Source organism: Anomaloglossus baeobatrachus, chromosome 4 (genome assembly GCF_048569485.1).
Source record: "Anomaloglossus baeobatrachus isolate aAnoBae1 chromosome 4, aAnoBae1.hap1, whole genome shotgun sequence".
NCBI lineage: Eukaryota > Metazoa > Chordata > Amphibia > Anura > Aromobatidae > Anomaloglossus > Anomaloglossus baeobatrachus.
This window is the reverse complement of record NC_134356.1, coordinates 617,896,195-617,917,974: the sequence shown is the minus strand read 5'-3', so window position 1 is coordinate 617,917,974 and position 21,780 is coordinate 617,896,195. Positions and strand designations below refer to the sequence as shown.

Here is a 21,780-nt window from a genome sequence, read left to right as displayed (position 1 = left end):
TTTTTTAATAGTTATCCGATGAAGTGGTGCTTTAAAATTAAAGGAGTTGTCCGACATTAGCTTAACAAAAATTTTTGAGTTTATCTGTGCTGTATTGTCATATAAATCACACCTACATTGTTATTTTCTGTTTTCTAACTTTTGTTCCTCTTGAATTATACCTTTATTCTCTGCAGCTTCTTGTTTACATTCAGATCCAGCAAACATGACCACTTCCTGTGCTGAACCTCAGTCAGAGCTGTCACCGCCCAGCCTCAGTGTCCAGCCCCTCCCCAGTGTCCAGCCTCGCCCCCTGCCCGCCCCCTGCACACACAGTCCCTGTCAGTATATTCTGCCCCAGCACCTGACCTGGTATCACTACAGCATTGCAAATAACAGCCTCACATCGGGGTCTGCACCGCACACATATGTCTCTGCACACGCACACACATGGCTCTGCACCGTACACATGGCTCTGCACACGCATGGCTCTGCACCGTACACATGGCTCTGCACCGTACACATGGCTCTGCACCGTACACATGGCTCTGCACATGCATGGCTCTGCACCGTACACATGGCTCTGCACCGTACACATGGCTCTGCACCGTACACATGGCTCTGCACCGTACACATGGCTCTGCACATGCATGGCTCTGCACCGTACACATGGCTCTGCACCGTACACATGGCTCTGCACCGTACACATGGCTCTGCACATGCATGGCTCTGCACCGTACACATGGCTCTGCACCGTACACATGGCTCTGCACCGTACACATGGCTCTGCACATGCATGGCTCTGCACCGTACACATGGCTCTGCACCGTACACATGGCTCTGCACCGTACACATGGCTCTGCACCGTACACATGGCTCTGCACATGCATGGCTCTGCACCGTACACATGGCTCTGCACCGTACACATGGCTCTGCACCGTACACATGGCTCTGCACATGCATGGCTCTGCACCGTACACATGGCTCTGCACCGTACACACATGGCTCTGCACCGTACACATGGCTCTGCACCGTACACACATGGCTCTGCACCGTACACATGGCTCTGCACCGTACACATGGCTCTGCACATGCATGGCTCTGCACCGTACACATGGCTCTGCACCGTACACACATGGCTCTGCACCGTACACATGGCTCTGCACACGCATGGCTCTGCACTGTACACGCACACACATGGCTCTGCACACGCACACACATGGCTCTGCAACCCCCCCATCCCCATCGGGAACACATGTGGAGTACATACTCACCCGTCCTCGGTCCCCGCCGCTCCTGCACGTTCGTCCGCTGTCTGTGCTCTCTTCAGCACAGTAGTGACGTCACCGCTGTGCTGCAGAGCGCACAGACAGCGGGAGGGACAGTGACTTCTCATCAGCACATTCAAATGTACCGGCATCGGTGATCTGTGATCGGTGATCTGTGATGCCGGTATATTTGAATGTGCGATCCTGGGCAGGGGGCCCGGTGCTGGAGCTGACACTACGGCAGCTGCCGCCAGGCCCCGCCCCCAAATCACGGACCCCACAGCAGTGCAGGGGGAGGTTACTGGAGGTGCAGGGGAATGTGTGGGAGGGTGCAGGGAAGGGGGGCGGTGACTCCTCGCACTGTAGTCGCCCAGCAGGGAGGTGACATGCTGCTCCACATTTGCATGTCAACATGGCCCTGCCCATGTAGACGTGCAAAGACCGGAAGCAGCAAAATCGCGGCAGGAGCGGTCACATGACCGCTCTGAGCCGGGGGAGAGGGGGCTGACAGCGGGGCAGGTAAGTGGTCTCTATCTACTTACCTGCCCCAATGTAGCCCCATAGGGTAATAAAAAAAAAAGTCAAAGAAGCCGGATAACCCCTTTAAGTCCTCTGTCCCGTCTTATACTCATATTCTGGCATCTTCATCTGTTTTCACCACCGCTCCATGCATTCAAATGAAAAAAGGTGCGAAATATCATTAAAAACAAGTGTTGGGACAGAAAAAGGTGTATTCACTTTTGTATAGCAGATATGGGGCACAGATGATTGACAACATAGGGTAGGGTCACCGTAGATCACAGGAGATCAACATTTCCGCTGTTCAAAGGGATGGTGAAGAACTGCTCTGTACAGCAGACGTGAGTGGACAGTGTGAGCTTCATGTCCCCTATGAGATCTAGTAATATCAATAAAAAGTTTTTCTTAAAAAAAAAAAAGTTTTAAAAAATATAAAAAAATTAAAAACACAAAAGTTCAAATCACCCCCTTTTGTCCCACTGAAAACAAAACAATAATAATAATAAAATAAAACAAACACATATTTCGCATCGCTGTCTTCAGAAATACCCGATCCATCAAAATATAAAATAAATTAATCTGATGGGTAAAGAAATTTCTGAATTTTTTTTCACCACTTAAAGGGAACGTGTCACCAGATTTGGTGACTATAAGCTGCGGCCACCACCAGTGGGTTCTTACATACAGCATTCTAACATGCTGTATATAAGAGCCGAGGCCGCTGTGTAGAACGTAAAAATCACTTTATAATACTCACCCAAGGGGTGGTGCGGTGCAGACTGGTTGGATGGGTGTCTCCGTACTCTGGGTGCAGGGCCTCGTCTTTCCGCCATCTTTGTCCTCCTTCTTCTGAAGCCTGGGTGCATGACGCGTCCTACGTCATCCACATTAGACATAGGAAGTGTCATGCACCCAGGCTTCAGAAGAAGGAGGATAAAGATGGCTGAAAGAGGAGGCGCCGGTACAGGAAAACGGAGACACCCATCTGACCAGTCTGCACCGTGCCGACAGTTTATGTGAGTATTATAAAGTGATATTTACGTTCTACATGATGGCCTGGACTCTTATATACAGCATGTTAGAATGCTGTATATAAGAGCCCACTGGTGGTGGCTGCAGCTTATAGGCCCCAAATCTGGTGACAGGTTCCCTTTAAATAAAAGTAAAACTATACTGTGTTTGGTATCTGCAAACTCATACTGACCTGGGGAATCATCAAGCTATTAGGGAATTGCACTTTTTTCTGCCAATGGGGCAAAGAAGAAAGAAGGTAAGATAGCTAGATACTGAGAAGTTATTGAAGACAAAGGGTGTGAACAGCATTGTAACTAGAGACTGATTCTCAACCAGAGTAGCCCCAGACTGTAGGACTCGGAAACGGAATCCTAATATGCAGGGCTTCTCCCTTTTTTCTCCAAACATAACGATGGTTATTATGGCCAAACAGTTCAATTTTAGTTTCATCAGCCCACAAGCCATGTCTCAAAAATTAAGGTCTTTGTTCCTGTGTGCATTTGAAAACATTAATCTGCTTTTTTATGTTTTTTTTGAGCAATAGCTTCTTCCTAACAGAGTGGCTTTTCAGCCCATGTCGATACAGTACTCATTTCACTGTGGATAATGACAGAATCTTACCAGCTTCCGCCAGCATCTTCACAAGGTCTTTTGCTTTTGTTCTTGGTTTGATATGTACATGTCTGACCAAAGAACGTTCATCTCTGGTACCCAGAACCTTTCTCCTTCCTGAGCGGTATAAAGGCTGTACATTCCCATCTTGTTTGTACTTGCATATAAATTGTTTGTACAGATGAACGAGGCACCTTCAGGTATCTGGAAATTACACCCAAGGATGAACCAGACTGTTGCAAGTTCATCATTCTCTTCCTGAGATCTTGGCTGATTTGATCTTGGCTGATTTCTTTTGACTTTCCCAGGATGCTACACAAAGAAGCAGTGTGTTTCACGTGTGCATTAAAATACATCCACAGATGTGTCTGTAATTAACTCAGATGTTGCCAATAAACCTATCAGAAGCTTCCAAAGACATGACATCATCATATGGGCTGTCCCATATTGTTTAAAGGCACAGTACTCTAAAGCGGGCTTTACACGCTGCGACATCGCTAATGCGGAGTCGTTGGGGTCACGGAATTTGTGACGCACATCCGGCCGCATTAGCAATGCCGTTGCGTGTGACACCGATAAGCGATTTTGCATCGTTGCAAAAACGTGCAAAATCGCTAATCGGCGACACGGGGGTCCATTCTCAATTATCGTTACTGCAGCAGTAACGAAGTTGTTCCTCGTTCCTGCGGCAGCACACATCGCTGCGTGTGACGCCGCAGGAGCGAGGAAGCTCTCCCTACCTGCCTCCCGGCCGCTATGAGGAAGGAAGGAGGTGGGCGGGATGTTACATCCCGCTCATCTCCGCCCCTCCGCTGCTATTGGGCGTCGGTTCAGTGACGCTTCAGTGACGTCGCTGTGACGCCGCACGGACCGCCCCCTTAGAATGGAGGCGGTTCGCCCGTCACAGCGACGTCGCCGGACAGGTAAGTATGTGTGACGGCTGTTGTGCGGCACGGGCAGCGATTTGCCCGTGTCGCGCAACAGATAGGGGCGGGTACCCACACTAGCGATATCGGGACCGATATCGCAGTGTGTAAAGTAGCCTTTAGTCTATGTAAAATTCTGACTTTGCAGAAAGTAATAAACATGCCTTGAAACATTCTCTCTCTCATTATTCTGGCATTTGGCAACTATAAATAATTTTGGTTCCAAATGACCTAAAACAGGAAAGGTTTATTCTGATTTCATGGCAGATACTGAGAAAAACATGCAGATTTGTCTTTTCGGATAGTGTATGTAAATGTCTGGTTTCAACTGTATATATTTTTGTGTAAATTATTTCATTTTGTTTCATTGACACTTTTTTGTCACAACTATCTAGAGGAAAGAGGTCATTACAAAATTAGTTAGGGAAGATCCTGCAGCCATCAGTGGCCTCAGCGGACAGATGACTGTATGAACAGGATACCATCATACCTGGTCATGGCAGAGATCACTGGAGTGGCGTGTGTTTGTAAGTAACATAATCTTTCTTTACTTTATTATATTCCCTATGCTGTGGTTTATGCTAAAAAGGAGATAAAACACCTTACACAATTTCTCAATCCGCCCGTCAAGAAACTAAACTGGTAAACACAAATTCAAAAACAACCGTATGCATCAGACCTTAATAATTGTCATCATCAACACTATATTGCCTATTTAAAACATACCTTCTGACCATTCATCTCCAGTTTGTGGTTTTGTGCCAGTCACCGGTGGTCTTCTGTACCTTTCCTCTTCCTCAGGAGGTTGTCTGTACCTTTCCTGTTCAGTAACATCCGGTGTTTTGTACTTTTCCCCTTCTCTTATTATATCTGGCTCTTTGTATCTGTCCTCATCATAGTCCTCTGGGACATGCGTTCTGTATCCGTCTTCCTCTTCTCCTTCTGTGATGTAGGGTCTTCTGTATTTTTCCTCATTATAGTCCTCAGTGACTTGGGGTTTTCTATAGCCATATTTCTCTCCTTCAGGAGATTGTGGTTTTCTATCTCGTTCGTGGCCCCCTGTAATTGATGTTCTATAACTGTCCTCTTCTTCAGGCAAATAGGGTCTTGTGTACGTCTCTTCCTTTATTACTTTCTTGTCCCTGTGCCTTTCTTCTTCTACCACTGGACGTAGGTTTTGTTTTTTAACTGGTGCCTTCTTTGTAGGTTTGGGTGGCTTGGGTTTTTTAGTTGGTTTTGGCTTTTTTTCTTTGGGCTCTTTTGGCTTCTTAGTTGGTTTCGGAGGTTTTTCCTTTTTAGGTGCCTTCTCCTTTGGCTTTTTGGTGGGTTTTGGGGCTTTCTCTTTTTTCTCTTTGTTTGCTTTTTCTTTAGCCTTTACTGCTGTTTCTGTGGTATAAAAAAGTAGTCAAAATCTAGATCATGTATAGATAGAGACATGGATAGATGGATAGATAGATAGATAGATAGATAGTTAGGTAGATAGATAAAATGAAAAGGCATATGGCCTCATAGACCGTTATGAAATAGGGTTACCAAGTGTCCCAGAAATTCATGGAGATTTGTAAAAGTGGTGGACTTTTCTCCACTTTTTACAAAAAATGTGTACTTGGCATTTTTTAAGCTTGTGTAGGTTTTAATAACTATACTCAGTAAATGTTGCTTATGCCTTCACTTTGGTACTGTTTCCCTGAAAATAAGCCCTACCCCGAAACTAAGCCCTGGAAGGATTTTTGGAGTTTTTTTTGAGTATGCTTAAACTATAAGGCCTACACCAAAAATAAGCCCTAGTTGCAGTTCCATAAAGAAGTGTCCAACCAGCTAAAAAAGTTAAAAGGTACAGCAGTAGTTTTCATCAAAGAAAGCAGACACCCCAAAAATAAAGCAGACACCCCAAAAATAAAGCAGAAACCACAAAAAGAAAGCAGACCCCCACCCCCTTCCCCCCCAAAAAAAAATCCCACTTACCAGTTCCCAAACAATTACAGTTGTCAAGTGCCGATGGAGGGTGGGCTCTCACACAGAGATCTGCGGCACTGTTGGGACCGGGACCGTTTCAGCTACATTCCACTGCAGCTCTCACAAACAGATCACACGTGTACCAGTATCACTCTGCGTGAATGATACTGCTTCCAGTCACCAGGGGGAACCAACTGCTGTAAAAGGCAGGGGGGCCTGACAGCAACGCAGATTTGTATGTGAGAGCCCATTCACTTGTCATCTCTAATTATTAGAGTCTGGTAAGTACACTTCTTTTAGGTGCTGTCTGCTTTCTTTTGGGGTAAACTTAGCAGTACATAGAGAATAATACATTTAAGCAGGTAATTTAAACCTTTGTAAATATGGTTTGTACCCATCACTATAGGACTGGTTCTGCATCATGAGAAAAGCAGATCAGATAAGAATATATGCATCTGTAATAGGATTAACACAAAATGCTGATGTTCTAGAATGTGATGACATGGTTATATTTGAATAAATGTTAATATTTTTTTGTTAAAAAATAAATGTGGATTGTTGTTCATGGGAAAATATAAGACATCCCCTGAAAATAAGCCCTATGGCATCTTTTGGAGCAACAAATAATATAAGACCCTGTCTTATTTTTGGGAAAACACGGTATATTGAGCTTTTGACAAATATCACTTTTAATCTCAATTATTACTTATGGTTTAATGATGAGACTATAAATAATGTTGGCTGTCTTGTGATTTAAGTAGAGGTTTTCCAGAAAAAAAACATAAAAAAACAAGTTAACAATCCCATTATGGAAGTCCTGTTAAGACTCCATATAAAATAGAGCTGTAATTTAGTACAATTCTACATTAAGGATAATATAGAGAAAAGTAATTTTTTTTTATCAAGGAAAAGCCATTGAATGTAAGCTGCATTGAGAAAAGCATCAAGGATGTGTTGAGGGATCGAACACCCCTATCTGATACTGTTAGGCCCATCAATTTTTGCAATGAATCAGACTCCTATGACATTAATAACCCCGTGTGTCAGAGGTTTTATGGTCCTGGCTCTATAAGCTCTCATGCGGATAATTGTTAGCAGGTTGAGTCACATCTTCAGGAAGAAGTAACTGTCCAGGAATGTTTTTGTGATTTCCATTATAGTTCATACTGTACCTATCTAATTTTTCCACCTTGGACTTACTGAGACTTCTACATAGTAATAATTTATTAATCAATTTATCAGTCGATCAATGAAAAACAAGATTTCTTTAAGAACCAATGTTCCACTGGTGCATTAACTTGCTCCTCACATCCACCCTCACCTTTAGGTACTTTTGGCTTTTTTCCTGTTTGAGTCTCTTCTTCTTCTTCCTCATATCCTCCACCTCTGGTGATTACTATTCCACCCTCTTCTTCCTCCCTTCTGGGTTCTGCTTTATCATCATCATCTTCCTCAGGGACCAACTCCTTGAGGAATCCATCCAGGAACTCTTCGATCTCATCATCAGTGAGAACGGACTGTGCTCGGACTGAAGAGGGCAATAGCGGCAGGAGCAGGGACAGAATCACCAGGGAAGTTCCGCTTTTCCACATCCCTTACTTCCAGGAAGCAACAAGCCCGAAAGAAGTTGGAAGCCTAAAAAAATATATAATTAGAAGTGTATTTTTAAATTCTTTTGTATCAAGCAATTTTTATTGATTTTGAACAGTAAGAAAAATTAAACGACAAAATCATGTATCCCCATCCCTTTGAAAGGAACCTGCAGGTCCCCTATACCTTCCAACCCAGCAGCATTTGTGGCACCCCAGTAATCATGGGAGCCACAGTGGCATTGTTCTCTTCACCTGGAGGACAGTGTTATAAGCCTGGAAGCAGCGGGGAAGATCTCAATGTCAGTACCATTGCACACAACACTTCCTGACTCAGACCAGAAGGGGGAACTCAAGTCCTGGTTGGGACGAGCCTCCCCTGTGCATTCTGGGATGGGAAGGGGTTAGTCAGAGGAACAGAAAGTGAAACAACCTCAGAACCCTGGAGGAGAGGAAGGAGACCAGTCACTGTAAGAGAGCTAATAAATAAGGAATAACGTTTGGAACACCATTCTAAGTCCGAACTGGGTGCAAAAACCTAAAAAACATCACTATAGGGAGAGAAGGTATGCACACCAGTGACTATGCAAGGGGAATACATGTAATAGCAGAAACTGCTGTGTGAATACTGACTTGAAAAATCCAATAGCTATATGTAAGAGTGAAAATGTGAAAAATGGAATCTGCATTACTGCCATGAACATATGAATAAAGAGAAATTTAGCTACTGAATTGATCAATGCAATAGAGCCCCAACACTACGCCAAAGTATTTCTCTACGTTGGGGTCCCTAGCTTGTGTGTGTCCTCTCATGCAGTTAAAAAACTTACCGTGTATGGGAAGCTGAGACCCAGGCTATATATGCGTATGATGTGGCTTGGCAATAGGTGTGGTTGGGGAGGGTTCACAAACGAAAAACTACTAACAAATAAGGAATAACGTTTGGAACACCATTCTAAGTCTGAACTGGGTGCAAAAACCTAGCTGTCAGAGAGCTGTCTACAAGCTTTCCAGGACCGAGTGCATTGTACAGGACACCGGAGTCCTAGATCACTTGGTACTAAAGGCTCAGTAGTAAACCCGGAGGGCAGGAGATCCCTTGTTTCCTGGCCCGCTAACAAAGCCCTAAGGCGAAGTAGCAAAAGAGAGCCCGAGGCCACGGAGGAACACGCGGGCCCCATATCCAGCTCACGCTGCCCATCAAAGAGGGACATAGCACTAAGCAACTAAGAACCGGGGTCCCCAAGTAGCTGCAAGCCATGGGGGTCTGACATCCAAAGCGCATAAAGGAAGGCCTCCAACGTACCTGGCATAGAGACATTCCTCCCTGCTACCAGGCTGACCGTACCACGGTAACCTCGGGACTACAACCTGTTACCAGTAAAGGTAAAGGATACAATGATAGACATACAAAAAGGGTGCAAAATCCGGTGTGGACCACTAGGTAATAACAACCAATGCCATGGATCTCATCCAAAAATGAAAAGTGTGAGCAGTAGCCACCACCCCTGACGTAGGCATCCGCCGAAACGCATGTTCGTCAGGTGGGGTGCCGTCCTGTGTGTGTGGTGAGACAAATATTGGTAAGCAATATCATTATTTATATACCTCAATATGCAATTAATTGCTGTCTCCTGCTTTGGGCGCATATGGATCTTATTCTAACATGAGGACATTGTTTCACATGTAGTAATATGGCTACTGCTCACACTTTTCATTTTTGGATGAGATGCATGGCATTGGTTGTTATTACCTAGTGGTCCACACCGGATTTTGAACCCTTTTTGTATGTCTATCATTGTATCTTGCACTATGCGTTAATAAATACTTACTATCATAGGAAGTCTGATCGCATTTTTTCTTGGTTATTGTATATAAAGAGCCTGGTGTGGGCAGGGACAGCTTTTTCAGCTCTGATTGTGTGAGAATGGCTGCACCCATTAAGTTAAGTGATACATCGTTGGATTCAGGGTCTCTTTGCCTACATCATGCTGCTCTCAGATGAGGTAGCAAAAAACTGCTGACAGACTGACTTTAAATGGTGTTGTCACAATTGAAAGTAGAACCTAAGAGATTAAACTACTGCAAACAATGCTACCTCCAGTTGTAACAGTAACACAGCCTGCACCCCTGCTGACTGGAGCAGTGTCAGCTCCTGCGCTTGCACCATACAAGTAGTGTGCACATTAGCAGCGTAGAGCAAATGTCGTAAATTGAAATATTAGCAGAGAAGACTGACTCCCCAAGTGTCTCGATTGTCTCCCTGCATGTAGAGACCAGTGACAGCCTTTGGACTGGAGCCTCTCATCTGGCTCTCTTCATTTAAATGGGTTTCATTTCTCTTGGCACTGAAGTGGTTAAGTGCCAGATTTGCTATTGCAGCTTTTCCAAAGCAGTTCCTTGATCACCTGCACTTACTAAGTAGTCACGCCCTTCAGCTTTAAATAGTGGTGTATCCCAACATTCCCTGATGAAGATACAAAGTCATTTCTGCCCTGGCCGCCTTTGAGGAAGGTTCTGCAAGCCTAGTTCCTTTGGCTATATCCTTTTGGTTGTTAATTTTCTCCTTGTTTGCCTTTACTTCCCCGGTGTGTTGTTAGTACAGAGGTGAGGTCTAGTGAACCCCACCTACCCCTCACTAGTCAGGGTTATTTTAGGGTTATCCGAGGGTTCCAGGTTCCTGTTCAGCGACAATTGCAGAGACTGTATAGGGACTGGTGAGGAGAGAAGGGACAGTTGCAGGTGAGGTTAGGAGGTGCCTATCAACCCTTCTCACTAGTTCCAGGGCCTCCCATTGTTTTTTGTGTCCCCGGTGCCCCCCTTTTTGTGTGTTTTTTGTTGTGCACCAGATGCACGGAGGTTTGAACGCACCTCACCATTCTTGCTACCTCACATCAAGTGTGTACCTTGAAACACTTTTCTGGGTTTACCAGGTGTTGACACCGGCTCAATTAAGTTTTTTATTAGGAGATGGTTGTGTTACCAATTTATTATTCATATATAACCATCCTTGCAGTGTGCCTTGTCCAATTCCAACCCCCTGAATGTTGCTAAGCATCACGGCAATGAAAAATGTTTGGGGAGCGCTGCTTTGTGGGAGGCTTCTGTGTAGCCCGGGAGATTCGCCAACACTTCAAGGAGTCTGTGAGGTCTCACCTTTTTTTGGGACCTTTCCAGATGTTCCAAGAGAGTTGGCGAGTTTGTTGTAATGTACTTCATGTAACGCCCCTGAGCTTGTTTACAGCAGCACCTGTTCCTAGGCCCCTGAGTTCTGCTCTTGAGGCTATAATACTTTACAAATGACATTTTTTATCATGGTCACTTCAATATACTGTATCTGATAACTTATTAATCTCATTACTATGGATGTAAATCCATATGGAAAACCAGAAGAGAAAAAAAACACAATATACATAACACAGATAAATCCTAGCATAATGTAAAGACATTACACCTTTTGTTGTAAAGCATCGGACCATAGGACCATATGGTCAGGATAATAAGGGGATTTCAATGTTACTCATATTCCAATGTGTCATATGGTTTTCATGGTGAGGACTATGAGCTGTAACCCACAAAATAAGAAGTCATTTCTGGAAATTGTGCCAAAAAACATAAGCATAAAATATTTCAGTTCTTAGAGCATAAATTCACATTACATAGTGAAAGAATACAGCTGCAGACTGCAGGAAATTATGTGCGATGTGTGCATGTGCCATCTGGTGTGACTATCACTTTACATATGTTGTCAGGGCTAAATACAACTCTGACATCCATTTATTAAAGGGAATGTGTCATTAGAATATGGCCTATTGTTAAATATAGTTTTTAAAAATTATATCCTTTTTTGTTATTTTTTTCATATTATTATATACAGCAGATAAAATAAGTATTGAACACGTCACCAATTTTCTAAGTAAATATATTTTTAAGGCACTATTGACATGAATTTATCACCAGATGTCAGTAACAACCCATCCAATCCACACAGACAAAGAAGTCAAACCATCGAAGTCCAAAGTTCAAGCTATGTGTAATACTGAGAAATTACTCAGGAAAAGTGTTGAACACATTAAGAAAGAGGAGTGCAAAAAAGCCATGGAAAGTCATGATACCAGCTGAAATATATCAGTCATTTGAGAACAATCCTGCCACTTAGTGAAAAACAATATCAGCCGGTTCAACTGATGGACCAAGGTGTCACACAAGAAACATCTTAAGATGGGTAAAACCAGTGAGCTGTCTCAAAATCTTTGCAACCTTATTGTTGCAAAACATACTGATGTCATTGGTTACAGAAGAATTTCTAAAGTACTGAAGGTTCCAGTGAGCACTGTTAGGGTCATAATCTGGAAGTGGAAATAACATTACTTCACCATAAATCATCCACGACCAGGTGCTCCCTGCAAGATTTCACATAGAGGAGTGAAAAGAATTATCACGAGAGTTATGCAAGGGCCAATAACCACTTGTGGGGAGCTATAGAAAGACCTTGAATCAGCAGGAACAATTGTTTCAAAGAAAACAATAAGTAATGCACTCACCCTCCATGGCCTAGGTGCACGCACATCACGCAAGACTCCATTGCTGAACAAAAAGCATGTTCAAGTGCATTTAAAGTTTGCTGAGGAACATTTAAACAAGCCTGTGAAATACTGGGACAATATAGTCTGGTCAGATGAGTCCAAAATGGAACGCTTTAGATGCCATAATACACGCCATGTTTGTAGGCCAAAAGGCAAATGACCCCAAATACACTGCACCAACTGTGAAGTTTGGAGGTGGCAATATATGGTGTGGGGCTGTTTTTTTGTATACGGCACTGGCAAACTTCATATTATTGAAGTAAGTTTGAATGGATAAATGTACCAAGATATTCTTGAAAAAGTCTACTGCCATCTACCAGGATGTTGAAGATGAAACGAGGATGGACATTTCAGCAAGACAATGACCCCAAACACACAGCCAAGGAAACTCTCAATTGCTTTCCAGGGAAAAAAAATAAATCTGCTACAATAGCCCTGCCAATCTCCTGACCTGAATTCAGTAGTTTATGGTAGGAGCTAAAGCTCAGATTTCATAGAAGGAGCCCATGGAACCTTCAGGATTTGAAGAGTATTTATGTGGAAGAATGGGCCAAAATCACACCTAAGCAATGCATGCCACCGGAATCTCCATAGAGGAGGCGTCTTGAAGCTGTCATCACCAACAAAGGCTTTTCTATGAAGTATTAAATAAATTTCAATAAATGTGTTCAATATTTTTTCCTTGTGTCATTTCTCATTATCACACATCACTAAATTTATGGTTTGATTTCTTTACCTTTGTGGATTGGATGTGTTGTTACCGATGATATAGAAGGGTTAATAGTTTCTATATTTCTTCATTTTAAATATCTCATTGTTCCATTAGTATATGTGTGGTAAGTTCATAGTTATTGTGTAGCCTTCAGAATAAGAAATATGCTCAAGGATTATTATTGTCTGCTAAATGTTCTTATCTCATATGCATGACTCTACATTTTTGTTTTGCTCAAACTTAAAGGTCATATGATCAACTTGTAAATTTCCAGCTAGAAGCCTTTTTTGCAATATCACATTGATCTGTAAATGGTATAAATAATCTAATCCTTGACTGAATAAACAGAAAACTGATCATGCTCACTCGAATGCAGGTCTTTTTTCCGAGTGCTCGATATTGACAGGCAAAGAGGCCTATGTCAACAGGACCTCACTGGTGAACCCATAAGCTGACTTTTGTGACAAAACAGAACAGCTACAACACCGACATCTGATGAGAAATTCATGTCAATAGCACCTTTAGGAATATATTTACTTAGAAAATTGGTGACATGTTTAATATTTATTTCACTCTGTGTATTAAAAAAAATGTTGCAATCTTCACACTGGCAACTAGGCATAATAATATACCCCTTCTTCCTGCTGAGCACATTGGCAGCAAAACTAGGGTAACTAAAGGTACCGTCACACTAAGCAACGCTCCAGCGATCCCACCAGCAACCTCACCTGGCAGGGATCGCTGGAGCGTCGCTACACTGATTGCTGGTGAGCTGTCACACAGGCAGATCTCACCAGCAACCAGTGACCAGCCCCCAGCCAGCAGCGACGCGTGGAAGCGATGCTGCGCTTGGTAACTAAGGTAAATATCGGGAAACCAACCCGATATTTACCTTGGTTACCAGCACACACCGCTTAGCGCTGGCTCCCTGCACTCCTAGCCAGAGTACACATGTGTACTACAGCTACGCATGCAGGGAGCAGGGAGCCGGCACTAGCAGCGTGAGAGCGGTGGACGCTGGTAACGAAGGTAAATATCGGGTAACCAAGGAAAGGGCTTCTTGGTTACCCGATGTTTACCGTGGTTACCAGCGTCCGCAGAAGCCGGCTCCCTGCTCACTACACATTTAGTTGTTGCTCTGTCGCTGTCACACACAGTGATGTGTGCTTCACAGCGGGAGAGCAACAACTAAAAAATGGTCCAGGACATTCAGCAACAACCGGCGACCTCACAGCAGGGGCCGGGTTGTTGCTGGATGTCACACACAGCAACATCGCTAGCAACGTCACAAAAGTTGTGCCTCAGCAGTGATGTTGCTTGCGATGTTGCTTAATGAGACGTGGCCTTAAAGCCTTTTGTAGTGTTATTTGAGCATGCTCTAATCTGTGTAAAGGTCATTGTAAAGGGAAGGGTTTTAGGGGTGCTTCACACACAGCGAGCTCACTGCCGAGATCGCTGCTGAGTCACGCTTTTTGTGACGCAGCAGTGACCTCATTAGCGATCTCGCTGTGTGTGACACTGAGCAGCGATCTGGCCCCTGCTGCGAGATCGCTGCTCGTTACACACAGCCCTGGTTCGTTTTCTTCAAAGGCGCTCTCCCGCTGTGACACACAGATCGCTGTGTGCGACAGCGAGAGAGCGACAAATGAAGCGAGCAGGGAGCAGGAGCCGGCGTCTGACAGCTGAGGTAAGCTTGTAACCAAGATAGACATCGGGTAACCAAGGTGGTTACCCGATATTTACCTTAGTTACCAGCCTCTGCAGCTCTCACGCTGCCTGTGCTGCCGGCTCCGGCTCTCTGCACATGTAGCTGCATTACACATCGGGTTAATTAACCCGATGTGTACTGTAGCTAGGAGAGCAAGGAGCCAGCGCTCAGTGTGCGCGGCTCCCTGCTCCCTGCACACACAGCTGTGCGCTGGTAACTAATGTAAACATCGGGTAACCATACCCGATGTTTACCTTAGTTACCAGTCTCCGCAGCTTCCAGACGGCGGCTCCGTGCAAGCGCAGCGTCGCTTGCACGTCGCTGCTGGCTGGGGGCTGTTCACTGGTTGCTGGTGAGATCTGCCTGTTTGACAGCTCACCAGCGACCATGTAGCGATGCAGCAGCGATCCTGACCAGGTCAGATCGCTGGTCGGATCGCTGCTGCATCGCTAAGTGTGAAGGTACCCTTAGAAAAGCTTTGGTATCACCTATCAAGGATAGTGGATAATTTGTTATCTACTGTATACAGAGGTGCTAACTTTCATTGTAATCCTGTCAGTGATGATCATGAGATTGGTGAAAAGTTTGTACAGAACAGGAAGTGTGAGACTAAAGGTACCGTCACACTTAGCAACGCTCCAGCGATCCCACCAGCGATCTGACCTGGCAGGGATCGCCAGAGTGTTGCTACATGGTCGTTGGTGAGCTGTCAATCAGGCAGATCTCCACAGCGATCAGAGATCAGCCACCAGCGACCCGTGTAACGACGCTGTGCTTGGTAACCATAGTACACATCGGGTTACTAAGCAAAGCGCTTTGCTTATAGTTACCCGATGTGTACCTTGGCTACGTGTGCAGGGAGCCGGCTTCTAGAAGCTGTGGACGCTGGTAACCAAGGTAAATATCGGGTAACCAAGCAAAGCGCTTTGCTTGGTTACCCGATGTGTACCTTGGTTACCAGCATCCGCAGAAGCCGACTCCCTGCTCCCTGCACATTCAGATCGTTGCTCTCTCGCTGTCAAACACAGCGATGTGTGCTTCACAGCGGGAGAGCAATGACCAAAAAATGGTCCAGGACATTCAGCAACGACCGGCGACCTCACAGCAGGGGCCAGGTTGTTGCTGGATGTCACACACAGCGACATCGCTAGCAAGATCGCTGTTGCGTCACAAAACCCGTGACTCAGCAGCGATGTCGCTAGTGATGTAACTTAGTGAGAAGTGGCCTTAATATAAGTCCCAGTGACAAGAGTGAAAATTGCAAGATTATATATAGTGGATAATGCAAGCCTATATATAGTGGATAATGTATTCTCTACTGTATACATAGGTGCTACCTTTCAGTGTAATCCTGTCAGTGATAATCATGAGATTGGTGAAAAGTATATACAGAACAGGAAGTGGGAGACTAATATCATTCCCAGTGAACAGTATGAAATTTGTAAGTGTAGCGCCTGGTCCCGGTCCCAGCGTGGTATCCCTATGCATCCCCACTCTCAGGTTTCAGCAGGGGCGCCCTCCCTCTCACTTGCCCGGTCCAAGCGTGGTATTCCCACACGCCCCTGCTGCCAGGCTCTGGTGGGGGCATCCTCCCTGTCTCCTGCCCAGTGGCCCCATCCACTCCTCTTCTGCTGCAGCCTCCTCGTCTGCTTCTGTGAGTACCCCTAGGTTGCGCACGCCGCCACGCCCTCTTTCTTAAAGGGCTGGCATCCCATTACCCAGAAGCTGTTCCTGAGGTCACTTGTTACCTTAAAAGTATTTAAATCCACCTCCCCTGACAGGAAGCGCCTGAGCACTGTTGCCTATAGTTCGTTGCTAGTTTTCAGGTCCCTGTACATTACTGTGTCTAGTCTTAGTACCAGTCTCGTGTGTCTAACCTCTGTTTCGTCCTAGAGCCTGCTCTCTACCACCACCTACATGTTGACACGTCAGAGCTACTACCTCCGTGCTGCAACGTCACAACCACTGCCTCTGTGCTGCCATGTCCGAGCTACTATCTCCATTCTGACACGTCAGAGCCACTACCTCCGTGCTGCCACACCAGAGGCACTACATCTGTGATGGTACGTTAGAGCTACTGCCTCCGTGCTGCCGCATCCGAGCTAGTACTTTCATGCTGCCATGTCAGAGCCACTACCTCCGTGCTGCCAAGTCAGAGCCATCTCCTCCGTGCTGCCAAGTCCAAGTTACCATCCCTGTACTACCACTACCAATCACACCTGCAGCGGACTTTAAGAGACTAAAGGGGGCTTTACACGCTACGACATCGCTAATGCGGTGTCGTTGGGGGTCACGGATTTTGTGACGCACATCCGGCCGCATTAGCGATGTTGTTGCGTGTGACACCGATGAGCGATTTTGCATCGTCGCAAAAACGTGAAAATCGCTCATCGGTGACATGGGGGTCCATTCTCAATTATCGTTACTGCACAAGTAACGAAGTTGTTCCTCGTTCCTGCGGCAGCACACATCGCTCCGTGTGACACCGCAGGAACGAGGAAGCTCTCCTTACCTGCTTCCCGGCCGCTATGAGGAAGGAAGGAGGTGGGCAGGATGTTGCGTCCCGCTCATCTCCGCCCCTCCGCTTCTATTGGGCGGCGGTTCAGTGAAGCTGCTGTGACGTCACTGTGACGCTGAACGAACCGCCCCCTTAGAAAGGAAATGGATCACCGGCCACAGCGACGTCACTAGGCAGGTAAGTATGTGTGATGGGTCTGGGCGATGTTGTGCGCCACGGGCAGTGATTTGCCCGTGTCGCACAACAGATGGGGGCGGGTACCCACGCTAGTGATATCGGTACCTATATCGCAGCGTGTAAAGCCCGCTTAAGGGGCCCTTTGCACACTACGACATCGCAAGTGCTATGTCGGTGGGGTCAAATCGAAAGTGACGCACATCCGGCGTCGCTCTCGATATCGTAGTGTGTAAAGCATTTTTGATACGATTAACGAGCACAAAAGCATCATAATCGTATCATCGGTGTCACCTGCCGTGTGACGTCGCTATGACGCCACACGACCCGCCCCCTTAGGAAGGAGGTGGTTCGCCGGCCAGAGCGACGTCAGCAGGGCAGGTGAGTGCATGTGAAGCTGCCGTAGCGATAATATTCGCTACGGCAGCTATCACCATGATATCGCAGCTGCGACGGGGGCGGGGACTATCGCGCTCGGCATCGCAGCATCGGCTTGCGATGTCGTAGTGTGCAAAGGGCCCCTAATTTCGTCCATAAGAGACTATCTCCTCAGGTCCCTGGCTGACATACATTTAGGCCTTCTGTTAAGGTGCCACACAATCCCTGTGCAGGGGTTCACTGCTGGTGGCTCCTTCAGGGGAGTCCGGTGCATGGTCCAGTGGGTCCGTCGCCAGACACTTGCCTCCCCTCGGCGACCGTTAAAACAAGATTATATACATACACAATGTTTCAAATTATTATACAAATGATATTTTTCTCTGATTTTCCATAATGGACGGTGCAAATGACAGTCAGTCTAATAGAAGTCATCACCCGTTAGAGTATACATTGAATTTTTTCAAAGAAACCTCCCAATGATAACTGTATAATCTTCAAAATTAAAAAACTCTCAAAATGCACTGTTCCAAATTATTAGGCATAGTAGAGTTTCTAAACATTTTATATGTTTTAAAGAACTGAAAATGCTCATTTGTGGAATTTGTAGCATAAGCAGGTCACATTCACTGAAATAAAAAGCTATTTAAATCCAAAACATCCTAACAGGCCAAATTACATGTTAACATAGGAACCCTTCTTTGATATCACCTTCACAATTCTTGCATCCATTGAACTTGTGAGTTTTTGGAGAGTTTCTGCTTGAATTTCTTTGCATGATGTCAGAATAGCCTCCCAGAGCTGCTGTTTTGATGTGAACTGCCTCCCACCCTCATAGTTCTTTTGCTTGATGATACTCCAAAGGTTCTCTATAGGGTTGAAGTCAGGGGAAGATGGTGGCCACACCATGAGTTTATCTCCTTTTATGGCCATAGCAGCCAATGACACAGAGGTATTCTTTGCAGCATGAGATGGTGCATTATCATGCATGAAGATGATTTTGCTCCTGAAGGCACGTTTCTGCTTTTTGTACCATGGAAGAAATTTGTCAGTCAGAAACTCCATATACTTTGCAGAAGTCATTTTAACACCTTCAGGAACCCTAAAGGGGCCTACCAGATGTCTCCTAATGATTCCGGCCCAAAACATAACTCCTGCACCTCCTTGCTGACGTCGCAACCTTGTTGGGACATGGTGGCCATCCACCAACCATCTACTACTCCATCCATCTGAACCATCCAGGGTTGCTCAATATTCATCAGTAAACAAGACTGTTTGAAAATTAGTCTACATGTATGTCTGGGCCCACTGCAACCGTTTCCACTTGTGAGCACTGGTTAGGGGTGGCCAAATAGTAGGTTTATGCACCACAGCAAGCCTTTGAAGGATCCTACACCTTGAGGTTTGAGGGACTCCAGAGGCACCAGCATCTTCAAATATCTGTTTGCTGGTTTGCAATGGCTTTTTAGCAGCCGCTCTCTTAATCCGATGGACTTGCCTGGCAGAAACCTTCCTCATTCTGCCTTCATCAGCACCAACACGTATGTGCTCTGAATCAGCCACAAATCTTTTCACAGTACGATGATCACGCTTAAGTTTTCATGAATTATCTAATGTTTTCATCCCTTGTCCAAGGCATTGCACTATTTGATAATCTCGGCAGCAGAGAGATCCTTTTTCTTTCCCATGTTACTTGAAAGCTGTGGCCTGCTTAATATTGTGGAACATCCAGTTTTCCTTTTATTGGACTCAACTAGCAAACTAATTATCACAGGTATCTGAGATTGATTTCAGTCATCCAAAGAACCTGAGACCCAATACCATCAATGAGTTTCATTGAAGAAAAAAAAAAATAATCGCTATGACACTTAAATCTAATTTGCATAATAATTTGGAACATGGTGTATATACAGTATATAGAAAGAGGGGTTGGGGTTTATGTGTGCATGTGTATACAGGGTTGGGGGAGATAGCTTCCCGAGCAAGTTCAACCACCAGCTATCTGATGTGTACGGCCACCTTTAGACTTCCAGGCTACTTAGAATAGTGACTATACTAGTAGTTTTCTATGTATATGTACCGTAGCTTCCAAAAAATGTAGTGCTGAAGGAGGAACAAGTACATGAGGTTGAGTTTTTAATGAGAGACTGAACCTCAGGGCTGTAAGTGGGGAAAGAGGAACCATTTTTTCACTCCATCCACCATTGATTTCCGGTCTCATATCAAAAACTCAACCAGGGACATCTTTTTCCCATCCGTCTCAAGGATCAGTTCACAAATTAGATAAAAAGAACAAGTAGCAAAACATGAGACATACCTGGTAAGGTCCTGCATTTACAGAAATCCTCAACTTTGGGCAATCCATAGTTAGAAAAAAATCTCTGGCAAAAAGTTGATTAGTGATCACTGTGATCATCATGAATCTATTTCGAATACTGACAGCAAGTGTTCAATTTTCCTACAGCGCCATCACAGAAGAAATGAAGAATTACACAGCAATAACACCTGAAATCAAAGGGCTGTCCATGTAACACAGGGCATGGTGAGGACTCCAGAATGGGAGATGTCCATTGCCACCACTGTATAGAGTAGCATCCTACATGGGGGCTCCACTTTGTTATCTCAGTTTCCCTAAAAGGGGGCTTTACCATGGGGTTTTCTAAATCAGTCATTTAGGTTTATTTGAGAAGATTCTACATTTTTATGCAGGTTTCTTGTCTTTAGTCAGTTCTTTAGTTTACAGCAGATTACTATAGAAATTAGATGAATATACAATCCCACAGTACACCATATGAAGGCTGGGAGGTATTCTAAGCTTAAAAGGTAGATTAATTTCAGTTCTAAAAAGAGAACATTCAAGGATCAAACAGGGACACGGGGATTGGAACAAAAATGTCAGAAAAGTGGCACTTTGAAGTTATGTGCTCCACACACAGGGATAGACCTGTAGCACCTAGCTTGGTTTCCTGTTGGCTAAATGCTTCACCTACCTCAGTGGAGGATCCCTGAAGATGTGAAATAGTAGAAGTCCTAGGTCAGGTACCACCAGTTACGCAGAAGATTATTCTGTCCCTCTCCACTAGGGCTTCTAGGTATTATGTCCACCAGAGGCTAATGATGAAGGCTACACGGAGACTGTCCGGACCCACCGGAGTTTAGGGGCAACACAACATTGTGGAATATTCTGGGGGATTTATAAAACTCAGGTCGAGAGATTGTTCTTTTTATCCAAATTCTTTGTGCCGTTATCCCAACTCCTCTGACCCTCTCCGTCTGTACCTGACATCTGCTGGAAGGAAATTGAATCCAGCCCCTCTCTACCCTGCCTCCCCTCTAAAATCCTTAACCCTCCCAGCACCACAAATCAAAGCTCCTGCAAGACAAGGACAGAAAATAAAAAGGAAGACAAGTGGAATGGATAGGAAGGACAAGCTGAGAAACCAGTTTATGGTTACATTTACTGGAAATGAAATTAATAGACAAATAAGTCAAAGTAGTCATTTTTTTTTTATATATATATATATATATATATATATATATATATATATATATATATATATATATCTATATATATATATATATATATATATATATATATAAACCTTCTATGGACAAAAGAATTAGGACCTGCATCATAATCATTGAATTCAGTTTTTTCATACAATCCAATTACTGTAGGTGCATAATGTGGCGCCTCCAGTTGTCAGTGGTAGGTGTTGTCCCAAGCTGTGACCAGGAAGGTTCTGTCTAAAGTGTGATGGTTGCTCCTACTTCTACCCCATTTGGTGCCCGCCCCCTGTGGATGTCCTAGCGACTGGGAAGTCCCATGCTTCATGATGGCTGG

General features: G+C 44.8%; 1 protein-coding gene across 1 annotated transcript in view; it reads right to left on the bottom strand.

Moving 5' to 3' along the window:
• Positions 1-21,241, bottom strand: part of AEBP1 (AE binding protein 1) — a 99,100-nt gene extending 77,859 nt beyond the window's left edge. Inside the window, exons 1-3 of the mRNA XM_075346260.1 lie at positions 20,927-21,241; positions 7,596-7,909; positions 5,045-5,704 (exon numbers count right to left, since the gene is read on the bottom strand). Coding sequence (XP_075202375.1) covers positions 5,045-5,704; positions 7,596-7,866 — 931 coding nt within the window. The 5' untranslated portion in view covers positions 7,867-7,909; positions 20,927-21,241. The remainder of the gene's footprint in view (positions 1-5,044; positions 5,705-7,595; positions 7,910-20,926) is intronic.
• Positions 21,242-21,780: the final 539 nt, after the last annotated feature.